We start from the raw sequence: 19,428 nt of genomic DNA on the forward strand, positions 1-19,428 counted from the left end.
CCCCACACCAATATAGGCTCAGAATTGCTTTCTAACTGCTGTGGTTGGGTAGGGTTTGTTCCCACCAAGCCCCCTGTTGAAATTTATTTGCCAGTGTAATAGTGTTGGGAGATGGGGCCTTTCAGAGGTTGTTAAGAGGGAAGGATTAATGGCTTTCTCTTGAGAATGAGTTGTTATTGCAGGAGATGGGCTTTCTTTTCTCTCCTCTTTCTGTGCCCACTTGCTCTTCTTCTTTCTGCCATGTGTTGAAGCAGCATGAGATACTTGCTGGTATCTGAACTTCCCAGCCTTCAGAACCACGAGCTAAATAAACTCATCTCCTTTATAAACTCCTCTGTCTCAGGTATTCTGTTATAGCAACAGCAAAACAACTAAGACATCTGTGTCCTTTAGAAGAGCATCATTTCTGTATTGCAAAGCATATATATGTTTTTTGGGGTTGAGGGAGCCCTGGGATTTCCTTAGGCAGCCTTCTTCCCTACTTCAGCTGTTTGAGGTCCCATATGCAAATGCTTATATTCTATAGTGCTGTATGCTGTGACCCTCCCTCTTTGGAGAGCAGATACAGGTATTCCCAGCCAGATCTAGTAACCCCAGAACATATACAACCCAGTGCATGGAACAATGTGTGTATTTCAACTGCTGCCATTCCCAGCATTTTTTTTCTTTCTTTTTTGGGGGGGGTACTGGAGATTGAACTCAGGGGCACTTGACCACTGAGCCACATCCTCAGCCCTATTTTGTATTTTATTTAGAGACAGGGTCTCACTGAGTTACTTAGCACCTCGATGTTGCAGAGGCTGGTTTTGAACTTGTGATCCTCCTGTGTCAGCCTCCTGAGCTGTGGGGATTACAGGCACGCACCATGGTATCCGGCGTATTTCCAGTGTTTTAGAAAGAGCTCCTTATGTGGAATTTTTTCTCTGAACCTGTTTATGGGGCACACCAAATCCCTTCATAGTCATTCTCATTTGATCAGTTAGGAAAATGTTGGCTGCAAGCAGCATACAACCCAGCTGCTAGTGGCTTGAACAAATAGAGGGCTAATTTTTCTTTTATAACAAGGAGTCTATATGCGCTTAGCCCGGGGCTAACGTAGCTCATGTCCTTGGAGACCTGGCTCACACTGTGCTTCTACTCTAGTCTCCCGAGTGTGTTGACTGTCATCCTGCACATGCAACCTTGGGATTGCAAGGTGGCTGTGTGATGTCCAGGCCTAAGGCAGACTTTTTAGGTGGAAGGAAAGGGGAAGGGTAATGGGCAAAATGTCTTGATCAGCTAGTCTGTCCCACTTCCTCAGGAAATTAGATGTTTTTCCTGAATTCAGATATCTGCTTAAAGCTCATGGGTAAGACCTCTACCCCATGGCCAGCCCTACCTGAGGGGTGTCTGGGGAGGAGAGACTAGTCCATATTTCCTATTTTTTTGGTCTATCTTATTTGCCACCAAACTTGGATCCCAAATCCTCTTGCCTGCTTTCAGAAAGTAAAACTATGCTCAAAGATCAAGGCTATTTCCCCTTGGAGAAGAACCCACTAATGTGCCATGAGCTTAGAAGCAGTTCCTCAAACAAGTCTCTAAACTGTTTGAGCGACAGAATAAGTGTTTATTGTCCCAAGAAGACCCTTTGAATGGGAACACATTCATCTGGACATGTTCCTTGGAAAAAGCATCTTGTCCCAACAATCCACTCACACGTTACATAGTAACTGGCAGAGATCCAAATGTCTACACACCCACAGCATCTCCTTAGGGCCTCTGCTTGTAGCAGCAGCCTGGTGAAGGCTGTGAAATGTCAGGAATGAGGTAGATGAAGAGAAAATTAACCTCTCCCCTGGCTGGGCAGCCTTGTTTGATGTCAGCATCCAAGGGATATTTTGGTGCTGCATCTTGAATCATGATGTCTCCGGAGTGCTCTGGATGGGCTGTTGGAAGTAGCTCAGACTGGGAGAATCAAGTTCACATCAGAAGGGAGCCAGGGCCACACCCATTAAAGAAGGCTTGCAGCTGCTGTGGGCTCTTTGAGGAGCTACTTGCTTCAGAGATGTTGTAGAGCCATCATCTTGAACATGCCCAGAGGACTGTGCATCTGCACTCATGTTCCCTTATTTATCTCCCTTTGCCTCAGAGCTTTAGACACCAAAGTACCTTGATGTTGGAGAGGTGGAACTTGTCAGTTTCAATGCAGGTCCTCACCGGACCTCAGACCTGGGAGATTCAGGTGCAAATGTATATAAGGAGCTGTAGGAGATTTGCAAAATATGTTATGATTCATCAATTTGTTTGGTCATTTGCTTATTTTTTAAAATTTATCAGGTATTCACAGGGTCCCCACTATATGTTAGCCACCTTCTGGGAAGGCTACAATTATGGACTTCACATCCCTGCTTTGCAGAAGAGATCAGAAAGAAATGGGAAAGCAATGATCAGATGCCATCGTTGAACTTGGGAAGTGCTGGGGAGCTCTGACAAGGGAGGGTTTGAGGCCATTAAGGAAAACCAGGGTAGGGTCAAGGGACTCACCAGTGAGGAGTGGATATGTGAATGGAGTTTGAGTCCAGTCTGGGTACTAACTGTCATCTGAGACAGTTCATGGTAAATGTGCAACAGAAGGTTAAATAAGGTCTTTAGGACACACAAAAATAAGAGGTGGCTTTTATCTGGAGGGTGGGAGGCTTCAGGGAAGGCCTCATGGATAATGGGTAAGATTCAGCTGGTGAGTTGCAGCAAGGACCTTGCACACAGAGGGAACAAATGAGGAAAACCACGGCAGCCAAAAAAACCAGGGCTCTTTACTGGGAGATTAGATTCATGCTGGGGGTATAAAGGAGAAGGACTGGAGATGCAGGTGGAGTTGTGTTGTGATGGGTCTGGATGCCCTGTCAGGGGTTTTAATTTTGTTCCTAAGCAATAGAGGTCAGTTGCAGGTTTTTGAGCAGAGGAGTGACATGCTCATAGGTGATCATAGGATGCAATCTGGGTTGAGAGGAGTGGGGAGGGAGGAGGACACTATGTTATTTATTCACTCTGCAGAAGTTGCTTTTTTAATGAGGTACTGCCCTACTCAAGGCTTCTGTGGTAAGAAGCAACAGAAGCCATGGTTGTTATCTATGCCAACTCTATCTCTAGGGTTACCTTGAAGCTCTGATGCCATCAGGTAAAGAGAAACCTGGTGAAGAGAGAGGCAGGAGGAGGTTGCTTCCTGGGTCAGAAAATCCTTCAAAAACTAAATGTGTGTGTGTGTGTTTGTGTGTGTGTGTGTGTGTGTGTGAGAGAGAGAGAGAGAGAGAGAGAGAGAGAGAGAGAGAGGGAGGAGGGAAAGAAAGAGAAGAAAAGGAGGAGGAGGAGGAAGGAAATTGATTGAAGGTATGAGACTGGTTGGGGGAAAGGAATTAGTTTGGGGTCAAATCATGAGCTACTTCAATGAAAAAGATAAGGTAAGATAGAAAAAGGATTTCTTGGATGACCTGGTGATGGAGATTTTGCGGATCCTCAGAAGTGGCTCCTGGGGCCATGGTTTACTAACTACTTGCATAGACAGCCTGAATCTGAGAAACAAAACAAAACAGAACAAAACCAGTTCTGTCCTCACCTGGAGCATGCATGCAACTTTGGCCATAGGGTTGAAAGAAAATGTAGATTAGATAAGGACCTGGATGGCCTCCAGAACATTGAACCGTCTGTCTTCTTCTATCTGAAGACACACAGAGAAGGTTCAGACTTTTTCCATGGAAAAGATGAAGGCTGGGATACATGGACTGGATTTTGGAGCCAGTGGAGACAAATGAAAATAGGCAAAACAGGGACTCATTCACCAAACCCCAGACTTCTAGGGCTAGGGATCTGCAGTGAATCTGAAAAGAGGCAACATTGGGCCAGTAAGATGAAATATTCATTTACACGATGAGAAGTTCATTTAAGGACATTGAGAACCCAGAGGCTGGTGTGCAATAAGCATATTCATAAATAGGAGCAAGATGATAGGTCCCCCATAGGATGTTAAGGTAAGCAATCAGCATCTGGCACCTGTTCTTAATTGTTTGAAATCAACACGAAGGGACAATTACACCTTCCCAGAAAGTGCCACTCAGGGCCATTGGCCTGGGAGGTCCTGACTTGCCCAGAAAGGGGTTTTCTGTTTGCTCTTGAGTTTACTTAAATATTCAAAGTGACAAACAGCAAGCTCCAGGATTTTTAACCTCTCTTGAGTTTTATTTTTTCTGCCTCAGATTATGATGATTTAATGCTAATCAATATCTCAAGAGTATTAAAAGAAACCATCAACGCTTTCACGGTGAACTCTGAAACATGAAAGGACCGTGCTCTAGACAGACCACACAGAGCCAGTGCCTGTAACCCAAGGCCCCAAGGGGCAAGGAACGCACTCTCTCTCACACTCTCACTCACATGCACACATTATGGGCTAGCTACACAGCTTCAGTGTCCCCTGCCAACCAAATTTATCAGAGTTGCCAATAAGGGACCAAAGGGACTCATTTTTGTTCCCTTTTGCTTTCTTTCCATTTCCCACTGCACTGGTTGGGTGCTTGGGAGATGTGAAATAGTCAGCATGTGTGGGAGGAGAGTGGTGATAGGAAGGAGCAGAGAATTTCCCCATCTGTGTAGACAGCTCTCAGTGAGGCCCCAGAAGCCGATTGCTACATGTGAGTCTCGGGTGAAAGGAAGAGAATCTGACTACCTGACTTAGAAAGGAGTTGTGTGATGTCACTGTGGTTTGAATGTGTGAGTCGCCCACAAATTCATATGCTGAAACCTAAGACCCAGACTTCTAGGCTAGGGATCTGTAGTGAATCTGAAAAGAGGCAACATTGGGCCAGTAAGATGAAATATTCATTCACACGATGAGAAGTTCACTTAAGACCCCCCTATGACAGTATTAAGAGGTGGGGGCCTCCAGAAGTGATTAATTCATGAGGACTCCACCCTCACGAAAGGGATTGGTGCCCTTATAATAGGGCTTGAAGGGTGATGGGCCCTTTTGCTCTTCCATTCTTCTGCCATGTAAGGACTCAGAGATGAAGTGCTATCTTGGAAACAGAGAGCAATCCGTCACCAGACACTGAATCTGTTGGTGCTTTGATTTTGAGTTTCTCAGCTTCCAGAACTAGGAGAACTAAATTTTTGTTCTTTATAAATGACCCAGTCTTAGGTATTTTGTTATAGCAGCAAGAACAGACTGAGACTCTGAGTGACTGGGGCAGTGGGAGTCAGAGAAAGCAGAGACCCTACCAACCCCGTCTGACCAGTCTGTGTCCTCCATGATGCTGTGCAGGTGATTGCTGGCTTCTGGCGGCCATTGCTTCTCTCACCCTGAATGAAAAGCTGCTTTACCGGGTGGTCCCCAGGGACCAGACCTTCCAGAAGAACTATGCGGGCATCTTTCATTTTCAGGTATTGTGCTTTGCTCCTAGCCTTTGTCACTACTTTCCACATCCTTAGATTCCACTTCAGATGGAATCAGAAACTTTGGGGGGTGGGACCCAGTAATCTATGCTTAACAATCCCTCCCAGTGATTCCAGTGCATGTATACTTAAGCTGGAGAACCATTTATTTAATACCTCCATCTAATCATCCAGGCCTCTATCTCCTTCCCATCTCCCCTTGAGGAAGGCACTTTGGACTGAGGATCAGGAAAGGAGTGAATGAGTCACCCATTGTCACACTGGGTGATGCTGTGAAAGTTCTCTTAAGCACAAACTCAAGAGACTGAATTAGATATTTCCTGGCTCATCTGACATAAATCCTGCTCTTCAGGAGCTTGGGGTTCATGAAACGCCTGAGACTTGATCTCTGGCAGCACAGTGTTCCCATCTGAGGGCCACCAAAGGGACTCCCTTTCTTTATTTGTATGAACAGCCATTGTGCTTTCCCACACCCAGTTCTGGCAGTATGGAGAGTGGGTGGAGGTGGTCATTGACGACAGGCTGCCCACCAAGAACGGGCAGCTGCTCTTCCTACACTCTGAAGAAGGCAATGAATTCTGGAGCGCACTTTTGGAGAAAGCCTATGCCAAGTAAGTGGGGCACCTGTCCTCTCCCACACCTGTTTCCCCTCCCCAAACTCAGGGTGTCATGGCCAAGTCTTCCCCAGCACTTGGATCTCCAAGGTCCAGAGGAGCATCCCTTGGGGATGAAGAGAAATGGAAATTTGGTCTGGGAGCTTAAAATCTCAGCTCTGTCCCATGGGAATGTGGGGATGATGAACTTGCTGTATTGCCTTTCTGGGTCTTAGCTTTTTTCTCTTTCAAACCCCAAGATAAATTTTAGGGCAATGTGAGTTTTTTAAAAAAATTATTTATTTATATGCAATGCTGAGAATTGAACCCCCAGTGCCTCACACATGCTAGGCAAGCGCTCTGCCACTGAGTTACATACAACCCCAGTCCCATGTGACTTTTTAAAGAGAGAATGATGATGATGAAGAAGAAAATAAACGTACTTAGGTACCAAAATTCCACCATTTCCTCAGGAGCCATTGTTCTCATTGGCATTCATTGTTCAAAGACTACTTCTTTGAATTCATTTTATTTACTGATAACTTTTTCTGCAATCCCAGTTCTATTTCCAGTCCTGTTCCCTAAGTGAGCTTCAGCAGATGCCTTCCAGTCTTTACAGAGGGTCCTCTTTGTCCCTAGAAACCTCCAGAAAACTAAGCGGTTGGGGTCACCCATGGAAGGGTTGCCCTTGGCTTTGTAAAAGAGTGTGTAGCCTGGAGAGAAATTGTGTGAGGTCCATTGCTAGTGAAATGCTGAGCTGACCTTGTGAAACAGTGGCCTAAGTCCCTTCCTGACCCAGAGTCAAAATTGGCAAAGGGCCCCCCTTGACCTTCCAGACCACAAAGTCAAAACATTATCTTTTCCCTCGACCCTTGTAGTCCTCTACTGGGGTTGCAAATGGCTGTGGATGGTGCACATTTTTTTTTTCTTTTCCAACAGGCTCAATGGTTCTTATGAGGCTCTTGCTGGAGGGTCCACAATGGAAGGGTTTGAGGATTTCACAGGTGGTATCTCCGAGTTTTATGACCTGAAGAAGCCACCAACCAATCTGTACCATATCATCAGAAAAGCCCTCCGTGCGGGGTCTCTCCTGGGTTGCTCCATTGATGTGAGCCAGGATACTTTTCTTTGTCACCTCTACCCGGGTGTGGTCGAGAAGGGACTGGATAGGGAGGGAGAGACCTGGGAAAGCTTTGACAGTATCTGGGATTTAATGGGCAAGTCTGGTGTCCATGGCACATGTTAGCTGGCTAAGACCTAAGTAATGGATAGAAACTGGGGTTCATCATATTGGAGCCCTGATTTCTCCCTTGCTGGTAGAACCTCTTTAGTACTGCAGGAATTGCCCCGAGAACATAGTCTTGCTCCCTGGATCCTAGACTCTATTTTTTGTTACTCTCTTTTTGCTAAATCATCTTGAGATTTGGGAAAATGAATGTGATTTATAATACTTAAGGGACTTGGAGATCCTTGAAGAAAAAGGAAAGAGGTTCTGAAACCAGGTAGGTGTCATGCCCCGACAGGAGGGTTGCCTGTTTGGACTTTCAAGGTGGTCAAAGAGAACAGACCTACTTTCCTTTTCTCTCTTGCTGCCAAAATGGATAGCTTTCTTTGGGCATCAGAGGGATACTCACAGAGAATAAATGCTGCTGGCATTTGAATGACTGGTAAGTCAGATTCCCAGCTTGGCAGCCACATAGCACCTGCCTGGCTTAATTAAAGAGTGTTGAATGGAGACGGCTGTATTTACCTGAGACTCATTGCTTTGCTAGTTCCACACTGGGGCCCTCTGGCTTTGTAGTGTATCTTTGGAAAGGGATGACACCAAAGCGTTCAGGTTAGCTACCTGACCTGACTTTCTCCTCAACCCAGGTCTCCAGTGCAGCTGAAGCAGAAGCCATCACCAGCCAGAAGTTGGTTAAGAGTCATGCGTACTCTGTTACTGGAGTTGAAGAGGTAAAATTAGGTGGAGGAGGGGAAGGTAATGTGAAATGCTGTTACCACAAATCCAGAACATACCTGAGAGAAGAGACAGGAGGTCACCTAAGAGGTTTAGAGTTGGCTTTGGTGCTTCCTGCCCTGCTGGAGAAGGGGGTCACCTTGCTGCACAGAGCCCTTGATGTCACAGATGTGCCCTTAGTTCTTGCTCATTACGAAGGCCCTTCTGATTTTCACACTCTTGTGGATGGGTAACTTAACGCCTCTGACCTGCATCTCTATGAGTTCTAGTTAACTTCTCTTCTGAGATGTGGCCAGGAGAGTTGTAGAGATTGTCAGTTAGGTTCTATACTCATTGTAAGATGTCTGTTTGTATAAACAGTGGAAATGCATAGGATCCCTAAAAGAAAAAAAATAAATTCCCACTTCCATTTTTAGGGTGGGCTATAATAATGAGAAGGCAAGCAGGTGTTTCTCGTTCTCTAACCCAATTAGTTGAAAGCCTGGACTATAATTTTCATTAATTTTATTTTTTATCTTCTGACTACTTCCAAAAACATTTGGAGGGTTTACAATGAAAAATATAGACACCATGCAACTAAGGTAAGATACATCCACCTAGGCTAAAGACAGTGTTATCTTTGAGAAATTGGTTTTGCTTTGATTTCCCAATGGCCTCTGAAAAGAAAAAAAAAAAAAGAAATTCAATGGGTATCCCCACTCTTGGGCTTTGGCAACACAGTTTCTGGTTTTCATCTTGCACCTACCACTTAATAGCTAAGTAGTCTTGGAAAACTGAGCATCTCTATGTCTCAGATTTTTGAATTGCAAAATGAAGATAATAATAGTGCCCACCTCACAGGGTTGTTCTGAGGTTTAAATGAGGCAATTATGCATTTGAAATGCTCAGCACAGTGCCTAGTTCATATGTACTTAATGAATATTAACTGCTGTGCTATTCGTTCAGAGGGTGTACCGTGATGTCTCATATATTAAGAACAGAGTCAATCTTAGTCAACCATGAAATCTAAATCCAAGTTAAAGAAGACATGAACTTGATTTTGTACTCGGCTCCCTCTTATTCAAGTTGTGAAAAATAGAACACTTGGCCAAAGCCTGAAAGCACCTGTTAAAAGAAAGTAAAAGTGTGGTCATTTAGGGACATTTGAAAAATTTCATGCAAATCCTTCCAGGTGCACACATGAATGCAGGGCAGGCAGTAATTGCTTTTGTGTGTATGGACCTTGCAGGTGGATTTCCGTGGCTGCCCAGAGAAGCTGATCAGACTCAGGAATCCATGGGGCGAAGTGGAGTGGACAGGAGCTTGGAGCGATGAGTAGGTTCCTCTTTACTTCCCCCAGTATTACTTCCTTCCACAGAGAAGTGTCTTGTGAAGCACAATAATGAGACCAACATCATAGTGAGTTCTGAAGTACTTACTGTCCAAAAATCACTCAGCCTGTTCAGAAGAGTATTAACTGGTTCCAGGCTGGGAAAAGCAAAGTTTGTAATTCCAAATTTCTGACTTGGCATTTGAGAATTGGGCAGCTCCATTGAATTTTGCTTAGTGCCAAACAGTTTACCTGTTTTCTACCTACTACACCGTGGTGGTCAAATCGATCATTCACAATCTGATCTTTCCACTCCACAAACACTGGTTCCTTTGACAAAAGGCCAAGCCCCTCAGCTATGAAAGGAAATGATGATGCTGAGAAAATGAAACTTGATCTTGGAAGTCATGGCCCCAGGCAGGCATTGATGAATGGGGGTGTTGCTCACCCCATGAGCTCATGACCTGGGTGGGTATTGATCATTGACTGGAGGGCAGCCTTTCTGCTTGAGGGGAAGTTACTCAGAAATGGTGATATCCTGGGACAGCTGTGTCCTGGAATTGATGTCTCTGTGACACAGGAGGATGGGGAAGGCATGGTGTGCTTTCTGTCAAGTTAGCACAGCTGGCCCAGGGGAGGAAGGCTGGTGCTGGGGAATGAATTACAATGCACAAATCTTATTAAATAAAGAGCCACTAGAAATGAGAATTGTCACCATCCTACCCTCTCCCAATACATCCTTTAGCCTTGAGTGTACCCCCTGTCCATATTCTGTGATGTCACAGGGCCTTAGGAAAGTGCTTTATCACATTTAATTAAGGATAATATGGCTTATTATCTCTCAGAGCTACAGAACTTTCCTCCAGGCCTTTGTCAGGAAGGGGCACAAGATGGGCTTCCTCTATGAGAGTTTCCAGTCCACTGCCTAACATTGAGCACACCCCAAAACTTCAATTCTGCCATCTGCCTTAAAAGGATGACATGACTGAATGAAATAGAAACCTCAAGTTTTATCCGTTTTCACCAAAAGCCATTCAAAAGATGTCAAAAGGGTTTGCTTGACTTCATCTCCTCTCCCTGATGCCACCCAATCCCTGACAGGGTGGGAAAGTCTCAAGGGCTGGAGTGGGTGTGGGTGTGGGTGTGGGTGGAATCAAGTCCCGGAGGCTCTACCAGCTAGACACAGCTCGGGATACTTACATACTGGCTGTTGGCGGAGAGTGCTGGAACTCTGAAATGACATTCCTAAACTCAGTGCAATGTCTAGATAGATTTTTGTCCCCCTTCTCCCCAGTTTGTAAAAACCAACTGGAAGATTTAGATCTGCAAATTTCCAACTTGTCTCCTAATCTTTATTTATAACAGGCACATTCCAAGATCTATTCTGATTAAATGAGAGTTTCCATGAATTTAAGAACTCTCCTAAACTCTTCTGCTAATTCCTGGGGCATTGGAGGCCAGATCTGGGGGATGGGGGATGCTGAACTTGGGTGTGCCTCAGCTTCTATGCTGGGGCAGGTAGGGGTTGGGTTTTGCTGAAAATATTTAGGAAAGAGGTAGGGGTGTGTGTGTGTGTGTGTGTGTGTGTGTGTGTGTGTTTTAAGTGGATCTTGATACTGCTCAGTTATTTAGATGTTGCATATGTATTTCAGGAAAACTTGACTTTGGAAATGTCAGATAAACTGGAGATGGCATTTAAACAAAGTATATGGATATTGCCAAGGAAAGGTCAACAGCAGGAGGCCTCACAGGGTGACACTCCTTCAGGGAAGCTGCCATGAAACTGGGCCTGATAGTTATTCTTGCAGGCTTAGAAAGTGGACCATATCTATGTACCCTAAGCTGGCCAGACCTTCTTAGAATATATTAATCCCAGATTGACAGATGAGCCAGAATGACAATTTACTAAAGAATACTAGAGTGCCTGCCCTTCTTGTCTCTGGACCCCTTGTATCTCCTCTCCTGGACTTCCTCATTCTTGTGACCAGGGGCCTGGGTATCCTATATGAAATTGTAAAACTTGTTCAGAGAGTGACAGTTAGAGCAGGTCCATAATGCTTCTGTTGTATGCTCAAGGTCACCTGCTGGTGCCCATATTCTGGCCTCATGTCCTCTCCAGACTGTAGTTCCACCCTTATGGTCCAGCCTGTCCATCTACCTGCTGTATTTTGGGACCCCATTTCTGGCCCTTAGGGGGCTCTTTTGATGCAGTAAATAGCTTGCCCCTCAGGAATGACCACTTCTGCTCCACCCTTGACCCTCCAGTGCACCTGAATGGAACTACATAGATCCCAGGCAGAAGGAAGAGCTGGACAGGAAAGCTGACGACGGCGAGTTCTGGTAAGAGGCTGCTTAGTGGGCTGGGGCTGTGGCTCCATGGCAGAGCACTTGCCTAGCATGTGTGAGGCACTGGGTTTGATTCTCAGCACCAGATAACAATAAACAAATAAAATAAAGGTATTGTGGGCTGGGGTTGTGGCTCAGAGGTAGAGTACTCACCTAGCATGCATGAGGCATTGGGTTCAATCCTTAGCATCACGTAAAAATGAAATAAAGATATTGTGTGTCCACCCACAACTAACAAATAAATATATATTTAAAAAATAAAGGCATTGTGTCTATTTATAACTAATAAAATATTTAAAAAAGAGGCTGCTTAGCCACCTCTTAGTTGTGAGTCCATTCCAAGTTCTGATGTGGGCACAGCCCATCTCCAGGTCTTAGGAAAGTGACAAGGTTCTTGGCCTTGGTGTCTTTCTTCCTTTTTCTTCTTTTTTTTGATACCGGGGATTGAACTGAGGGGCACTCCACCACTGAGCCACATCCCCAGCTCAGCTTTGCCATTGCTGAGGCTGGCTTTGAACTCACAATTCTCCTGCCTCAGCCTCCTGAGCTGCTGGCATTAGAGGCATGCGCCACTGCACCTGGCTTGGTGTCTTTCATTCTTCACCCCCTTTTTGCTCTAGTATAATTCTACCTTTACTCACGTATCTAAAGCACCCAGATCAAGATATCTGGGCCTTAAGCCACAAGCCTGTCTGCCTTTCCAATGAACAGAGAGCTCTACTTCTAGTTTTTTAGAGCTAAGATTTGCCTTACCATCACAATAGGATGGCTTCCTTTGCTGGAGGCTAGGGAAGATAAAAAGGATCCCCTTCTTCTATGGTAGGAGTTAGGGGACATCTCTATGCTGTACATCACTGAGAATTAAATAGGAAGAAAATTCCTATGGACTCAGACTTAACCCAGCCTAGACAAAGGCAGGGCCTCTTCCAGTTCATGCCCTGACTCTGTGTGGCTGGTAGGTCTGCAAGTGGGGTTCTCCTAGAGCTGAGATGCTAACCACAAAGAGGAATTTGGATGGTAACCTTTGCCTGTTCCTATCAGTGGACTGTTGAACAGAGTCAGTGAGCCCTTAGCCTCTGAGACCACTCACAGGACTCTGCTGCTGGGTGTCCCTTTAATCACCCCTCCAGCCCAGCTCCCTTGACTGAGAGTCCTCCGGTTCCTCTGTCCCCCCAGGATGTCATTTTCAGATTTCTTAAAGCAGTTCTCCCGCCTGGAGATCTGCAACCTTTCCCCAGACTCTCTGAGCAGTGACGAGGTGCACAAATGGAACCTGATGCTGTTCAATGGCCGCTGGACACGGGGTTCCACCGCAGGTGGCTGCCAGAACTACCCAGGTAAGGTGGAGCTCTGCCTGTCTGATCCTCTCTGAGCTGGATGACTTCATATGTTAATCTTGGGATAATGTCTGTAGACTAGAGGCTCTGGTTGTCTTCATGCTCAGAGGCCAGGGCAGCAAGGATGGGTGGCCTGATCTCAGCTTCTGTGTGTTCAAATCAGCCCTGCTTTGCCCAGCTGCTCCTGCCTCCAAAGAATGTGCTTCTTACTAACCGCTTTCTTGCTCTTGGCTAAGACCTTTTGTTCTCCTGGGCTTCCCTGCTAGAGGAACACGGGCCCAACAGCTGCTGTTCCTATAGGCTGCACCCCACAGAGTATCTGGTTTGCTCTGTGTGGGCATCTGAGTCAGAGTTGGAAGGGCGAGACAGTGGAGGTCAGGGGTGGCCACACACAGGGCATGCGTGTGGCCACCTTGAACTCCTATGGGAGTCACTGGGGCTTGCCTGCAGGGAGAGCCTGGTGCAAACCATTGCTTCCACACTAACCTGGGTCCTCATCTTATTAAAGGGGGGTAGTCTTCCTGGTTCACAAAAGATCATTAATATGTACATGCATAGGCTCCTCCTAGGTTGAATCTGCTCTGAAGCAGCACCTGATGAAGAAGTTCTGAAAAATGACTCCACATCTCTTAAGGAGAAATGAAGGAAAGCTAAACCTACTCTCTTCACTTTGCAACCCCCCTCTTTCCCACTCCCTGCCGAGTTTGCTGTTGATGAGTTGATTTGGGTTGATTGACTCAGCGGGTATGCTCAGGGGTGGGGCCAGTCATGTTGTTCTCAGCACACAGCTCAGTGCCGGAAGTGGCATTATCATAAAATCTCATGTGGATATGGTCTGGGGGCTTGACAAGGTCTCTCTTCCATCCTTATCCAACCAGAGTTCCTATTTTTTGGTGGCAGAAACCAGAATGCTGGGCAGACAGGAATGAGGGGAGTCTGTAGTCCTGACCCTGTTGCTTAGCTGAACAGCTGTGAACTCCTGGGAGGGACATTTCCCTTCCCTAAGCTTCAGTTTTTTGATCCTCAGAATGGGGTGATAATTCTTAACTTTCGACCTTACTTGGGTCTCAGTGAGCATCTTAAAGCAGAATGTGTAAGGAAGCACTTTGTAAACTGTGTAGCGTCATACAAATGGGATGTATTATCTTTATGGCCCATTCTCTTCCTACAGTACTGTTAAGGAGTAAACAAAAAATGTAGGGATTGCAGTAATGTTGCATTTGGGAGAAATTAAAATATGCTCACCATTAGCAAGCTCTTAGAGAATGTAGAGGAAATTCGCATGGATCATTTTGGGAGCTCAGAACTGTAGGGGGTGCCCAAGGTATCTGTCTGTACCAAATCATAATCCCATCTGTGCTGCCAACTAGCTGTCAGGAAGAGATGGATTGTTCTTGCCCTTTGGTAACGATGTAAGTATAGAAGATTACTGAATTTTCTATCTCCCCTGGAATCTACAGATCATTGGCTTTAAAATCCATACACTTGTGCCTCAAATCAAAAACCTGGAAGTGGAGATTCCGGGAAGGTGGCATTGAATAATACTGTTAAGAAAAAAATAACCAGTGGCTCTTGATCACCTGGGAGTGCTATTGTTATTTCATGGAGTTGGCTCCTCACTTAGAGGATGCAAAAAACCCAAATCTAAACAACAACAATAAAACCGAAACAGAGTTCAAAAACCAATCACCCTCTCCCACTCCTTTGTCCCCTCAGGGCACATCATTATTGAAATTGTTGAGGCCCTTGCCTAGAGACACCTGTCAGGCTGATCCTTTTCAATTATCCTCTGCTCTGAACTGTCATGGAATTGCTGCTGTGTGCCTTTGGATGATCCTTTTCACTTCTCTGTGCCTCTTGGCTTGTGCAGTCACCAGAGAGTTTTTTTGTTTTTGTTTTAAATTAACTTCATCTTTGAAATGAAGAATTCCTTTTAAATATCCATAGATGGTGTGTACAAATGCTTTTTAATTGCATGATTCCTCATGCATGATTAAATGACTTTCTCTTGAAGGGAGTGTGTTTTATCAATGGGCTGCAACACCGTTACCATCATGAGGTCCTTGGGCTGGTGGACAGAGGATTTGTTCTCCGGGTTGTGTTGGGCTGTGGTCTGAAGCTGGGGGTCTGAAGCTGGGGTCTTCTCTGAAGGAGAACATATATCAGTCAGAGGGCTTTCTAGCTGTTCAGGGGAGTTCTCAGACTCTTCTGGGACTCTGTCCTCTTCTGTCTAAGACATGCTTTTCTCATGAGATCTTCCTTCCTCTGGGATTTTTTTCCCCATAGTCCAGGAGCTGGGGACAAGGAGCTATTAACTATTTCCCCAGTGGGACTTGGAGGTTATTTCCCAGCGCAGCCCAGGGTAATCCCAGGATCCTGGGAACTTGAATATTGCCAGTCAAGCAGGGCTGGCTTTGATTGAATGCTTGGGAGGATGAAATTGACAGGTGCAAACTTTCCTAGTGCTATGGGATGAGTCTGCTCATGTGTGGTGTGGGAAGGAGGGAGGAGAAGTGCCTGACCACCTTTAAAGAACATTTTCTGGGGCCTGCTCACCAGGCACGGCTTGGCCACAGTTATGCTTTCAATGGGATGATCAAGATTCTTTTTTTTTTTTTTTATTCTTTCCCATCTCCTTACCCCCCACAATGGAACCACCATTACTGGGCAATTTCCAGCCACTTACTGGACCAATCCACAGTTCAAAATCCATTTGGATGAGGTAGATGAAGACCAGGAGGAGGGAGTTGGTGAACCCTGCTGTACGGTGCTGTTGGGTCTGATGCAGAAAAATCGCAGGCGACAGAAGAAGCTAGGGCAGGGCATGCTTAGCATCGGCTATGCTATCTACCAGGTATTGAAGAGTTGGGTTCTTATTTACTGTAAACTTCATGTCTTTGGTCTGAATGTCTTGACCCGTAATTGGACTGCATATTCTATTGCTTAAATATTCCCAATCAAGCATTGTCTTTGCTCCCCTAAATACCTCTCCCATTGGCCTTACTGACAGGCCTGAGTTCCATAATTAGAGATTCATTCCTATGGATCAAGTCTCTGTTATTAGCACTGAGATGTGCAATTCCTTAACTTTGCCTGTTAATTGAGAACTCAGTAAAAATATGTTTATTAGATGCTTTTCCAAGTATAGGCATCTTAAGAGACAGAAGAACATGGGGGCAAAAGGCACTTGAGGTGACATAGGTGGATGATAGGCATCACTAGGTAGGAGAAGAAGGTTAGATATGGGAGTTGAAGATACAAACCCCCTTCTTCTCACCATGGGGAATCTGGAGACATTTGTGGAACATACAGAGCATGGCTTGGGGACACACGGCCATTTTAGGTTCTGATGTCTCTAGATTGGGGAACACAACCAGTACAGCTCTTGGCCTTCACCCTTCTGCCAATTTAACCTCACAGATATGTTAAAGTAAAATGTTTAGGTCTTGATGACCCCGCAAGGAACAAATTGGAATCTGCTTCTTCATACAGGCAAAGACTCCTTAGAACAAATTCCAGAGGGATTCATGGTGGTTGTGGTGTTGTTGTGTTTTTTTAAAAATAATTTTGTTAAAAACGATTTTCTTGGGATAAAAACATAGTAATAATTTTAATCAAAAAACTGATAGGCAGTCCAATGGCCCGACATGCAAGAAAAAGAAGTGCTGTAACCAGTAAAGAAAAGTGCAATTGCCAAACTCATACCATCCTCCTCCACCCCTTAATCTTTCATATTCTAGAACTTAGGGCCTTACACTGTGTGTGTGTGTGTGTGTGTGTGTGTGTGTGTGTGTGTTAGTTAGTTACATGTTGGAGGGATGGTATATGGAATAGTTACTGCTTAATGGCAAGATAAAGAATTGCAAATAAATAAATTACAATTTTACTCCTGATCAGCTCTTCTAGCCTCACCTAAAATGTAAATATTACAAAACCAGAATCATTGCTTATAGGCATAAAAACATAAGAAGATACTTTTTATATGCATGCCAATACCACAAACTTTAGTGAGCATCTACAGTATACCCTGTGTGGAGATGAAAATTGAGGACACACAGGAATATCACGGTTACTGCTCTCAGAGTGCTTACCATCTAGTGTGGAAAATCAGATGCACACCACTGGGCAAGTCTAATCAGCTATGATTGTGACCAACATGGTGGGCTGGGGGATCCTCAGCTTTATGCAGAAGGAAACTTTGATCAGAGCCTCAAAAGATTTCCTAGATTTCAAAGGTGCAGCAGGGAGAACATTCTAGCCTGAGGGAATATCATGTGCATCTCAACGGCTTGAAAGTCAGAGTTCTGGAGAGAGAAGAGTAAGCAGACATGGCTGCAGGGTGAGCTAGCTACTCAGAGATAATGCTTCCAATTCTCCATCCATTGAGTCTACCTTACATAGTCATTCGTTTCATGATAGCATTGTGTGATATAGCATTTGCATTCATAAATAATACATAAAGCATGCCAGTTCTTCAGGCATCACATTATAGCTGCTTATGAAATACTCTCATGTGTGTGATCCATGGTCTTTCTTCTTATAAGAGGCACATAATTTAAGGCCTGACATTTGTGAACAGAAGCAGTTTTAAAATTAGATCGAGGGAATGAATGTAGGGAGTAGCCGTGGCTATAGGGAGCAGCTGGGGTTGCAGGGAGCAGCTGGGATTGTAGAGTAGCTGGCGTTTTAGGGATGCCATACTCTTATCCATGTATCTTCCTTCTCTGGCCTTAACTGTCTGAAACTGGAGTCTAGTTTGAGGCTAAAAACCTGAAAAGCAGCCAGGAATCCCTGAAGGCTAAAGAGCCCTGCTTGTCTGGTCTTTCCTCCTTTCATCTTCCTGCAGTGACAACAGCCTCCTGCCAGGCTGGCCTGTCATTTGCACTCAGGATCCTGCACTTCCTAGATAGCTGTCTCTTCCTATCCCTCCACGGGCAATGGCTAAGGCCTTCTCTTCTGTCTCGCTGCACTTGCCTGGCTCAGTTCCTGCCCAGTGACTCTTGACCGGGTGGATTTGGAGCATATTGATAGCAGCTGCAGTGGTCGAGTTGTTATGAAAGGACTGCCAAAGTGGTTAGGGAAGCCCCTGCTGGGGAGGGAAATGCCCCTGCTTTCAGGCCTGGAGTGGAGAGGGAGATTTCCATGGGGGGGAGGGGGGCTGCTCTGCTTTCCCAGACAGTCAGGGCTTCTGCATGGATGATTTGGGTTTGAACTCAAAATTAAAGAAGGAAACAGTGACCCCAGACTGTTCCGTGTCTGTTGCCAATGACAAATGGATGCCTGCTGGTCCCAATTTTCCCTCATTTTGTTGTTTCTCAGAGTTGTAGGCAGTTGCCCACTGACCTTAGCCACCAACAATGCCTACCCTGACCTTCTGGTCCAAATAGCCTGTGTGATAGAGAAGAAGGAGGGAAAAGGACACGTGGGGATGGAAGTCTTCTCTAGCCTAGCACAGGAGCCGTGGACATGGCAAGGCTCCCACTCTGGATCTGAGACTCATCTCTTGTGGGAGTCAACATTTGCAGTTGTAAATAAGAGAACCGAAGTCTTAAGCTTGTAAGAAAGGAATTTATCACCTCATGGCCAGACTGAGGGAAAGAGAGGGATGCTTGGGACAAGGGACTTGGGTGCTACCAAGACTCTTTCTCTCCACACCTCCTGTTTACTGTTGGTGCTCTTTTCGCAGACTAGATGTCTTTATCCTGTAATATCACCAGCATAAGGGAATGGGCTCCTTTCCTCAGTTTCAGTGACAAAAATCCTAGAGAATTTTTTGATAGACCGAACTTGGGTCACATGCCTATTCTTGGACCACTTGTGATGACCAAGGGAAAGATAAATTATGGCTCAAGTTGAGTGAGATCCCTTTTCTGACCAGGACCTTGATCTGGGAAGCCAGGTCTGTAGGTTTATAAGAAGATGTTAGCTCTTATTTAACCCTGAAGTTTATTAACTCTTGAAGAACCTAGGACTTTGGTAGATTATACAACAAGAAAATAAAGTAAAAAAGTAAAACCTTCCCTCTACCCCCAGATTTCTAGGACTTAGTAGTTTATGAATGGCCTTGAAATTGATTAAAAACTGTCCAGACTCAGAAATGCTAACTAGTTTCCTCACTTAAGCAACAACTAAAGCTACTAAAATGTATCATCTATAAGATGCAGGAAGGAATGCAAAAGCAGAAAGGAAGGACCTTAAACTGTTTAGTAACCTGCTTTTTTAAAATTATTTTTTTATTTGTTCTAATCAGTTTAACATGACAGCAGAATGCTCTTCAATTCATTGTACACAAATGGAGCACAGTTTTTCATTTCTCTGGTTGTACATGAAGTAGAGTCACACCATTCATGCAATCATACATGTACCTAGGGTGATGATGTCCGTCTTATTCCACCATCTTTCCTATCCCCATGCCCCCCTCTCCTCCCCTCCCCCACTTTGCTCATGCTTGCCCCACCC

The 19,428-nt window shown here is 45.1% G+C and overlaps 1 protein-coding gene across 2 annotated transcripts in view; it reads left to right on the forward strand.

The window, feature by feature from the left end:
• Positions 1-19,428, forward strand: part of Capn8 (calpain 8) — an 83,143-nt gene that overhangs the window by 41,395 nt on the left and 22,320 nt on the right. For both annotated transcript variants that reach the window (XM_048809313.1, XM_015483372.2), the window contains 8 exons: positions 5,294-5,412; positions 5,902-6,035; positions 6,957-7,125; positions 7,890-7,973; positions 9,206-9,291; positions 11,552-11,626; positions 12,809-12,969; positions 15,648-15,823. In XM_048809313.1, the coding sequence (XP_048665270.1) occupies positions 5,294-5,412; positions 5,902-6,035; positions 6,957-7,125; positions 7,890-7,973; positions 9,206-9,291; positions 11,552-11,626; positions 12,809-12,969; positions 15,648-15,823 (1,004 nt within the window). The remainder of the gene's footprint in view (positions 1-5,293; positions 5,413-5,901; positions 6,036-6,956; positions 7,126-7,889; positions 7,974-9,205; positions 9,292-11,551; positions 11,627-12,808; positions 12,970-15,647; positions 15,824-19,428) is intronic.

This window comes from Marmota marmota, unplaced genomic scaffold, assembly GCF_001458135.2.
Source record: "Marmota marmota marmota unplaced genomic scaffold, marMar, whole genome shotgun sequence".
Lineage (NCBI taxonomy): Eukaryota > Metazoa > Chordata > Mammalia > Rodentia > Sciuridae > Marmota > Marmota marmota.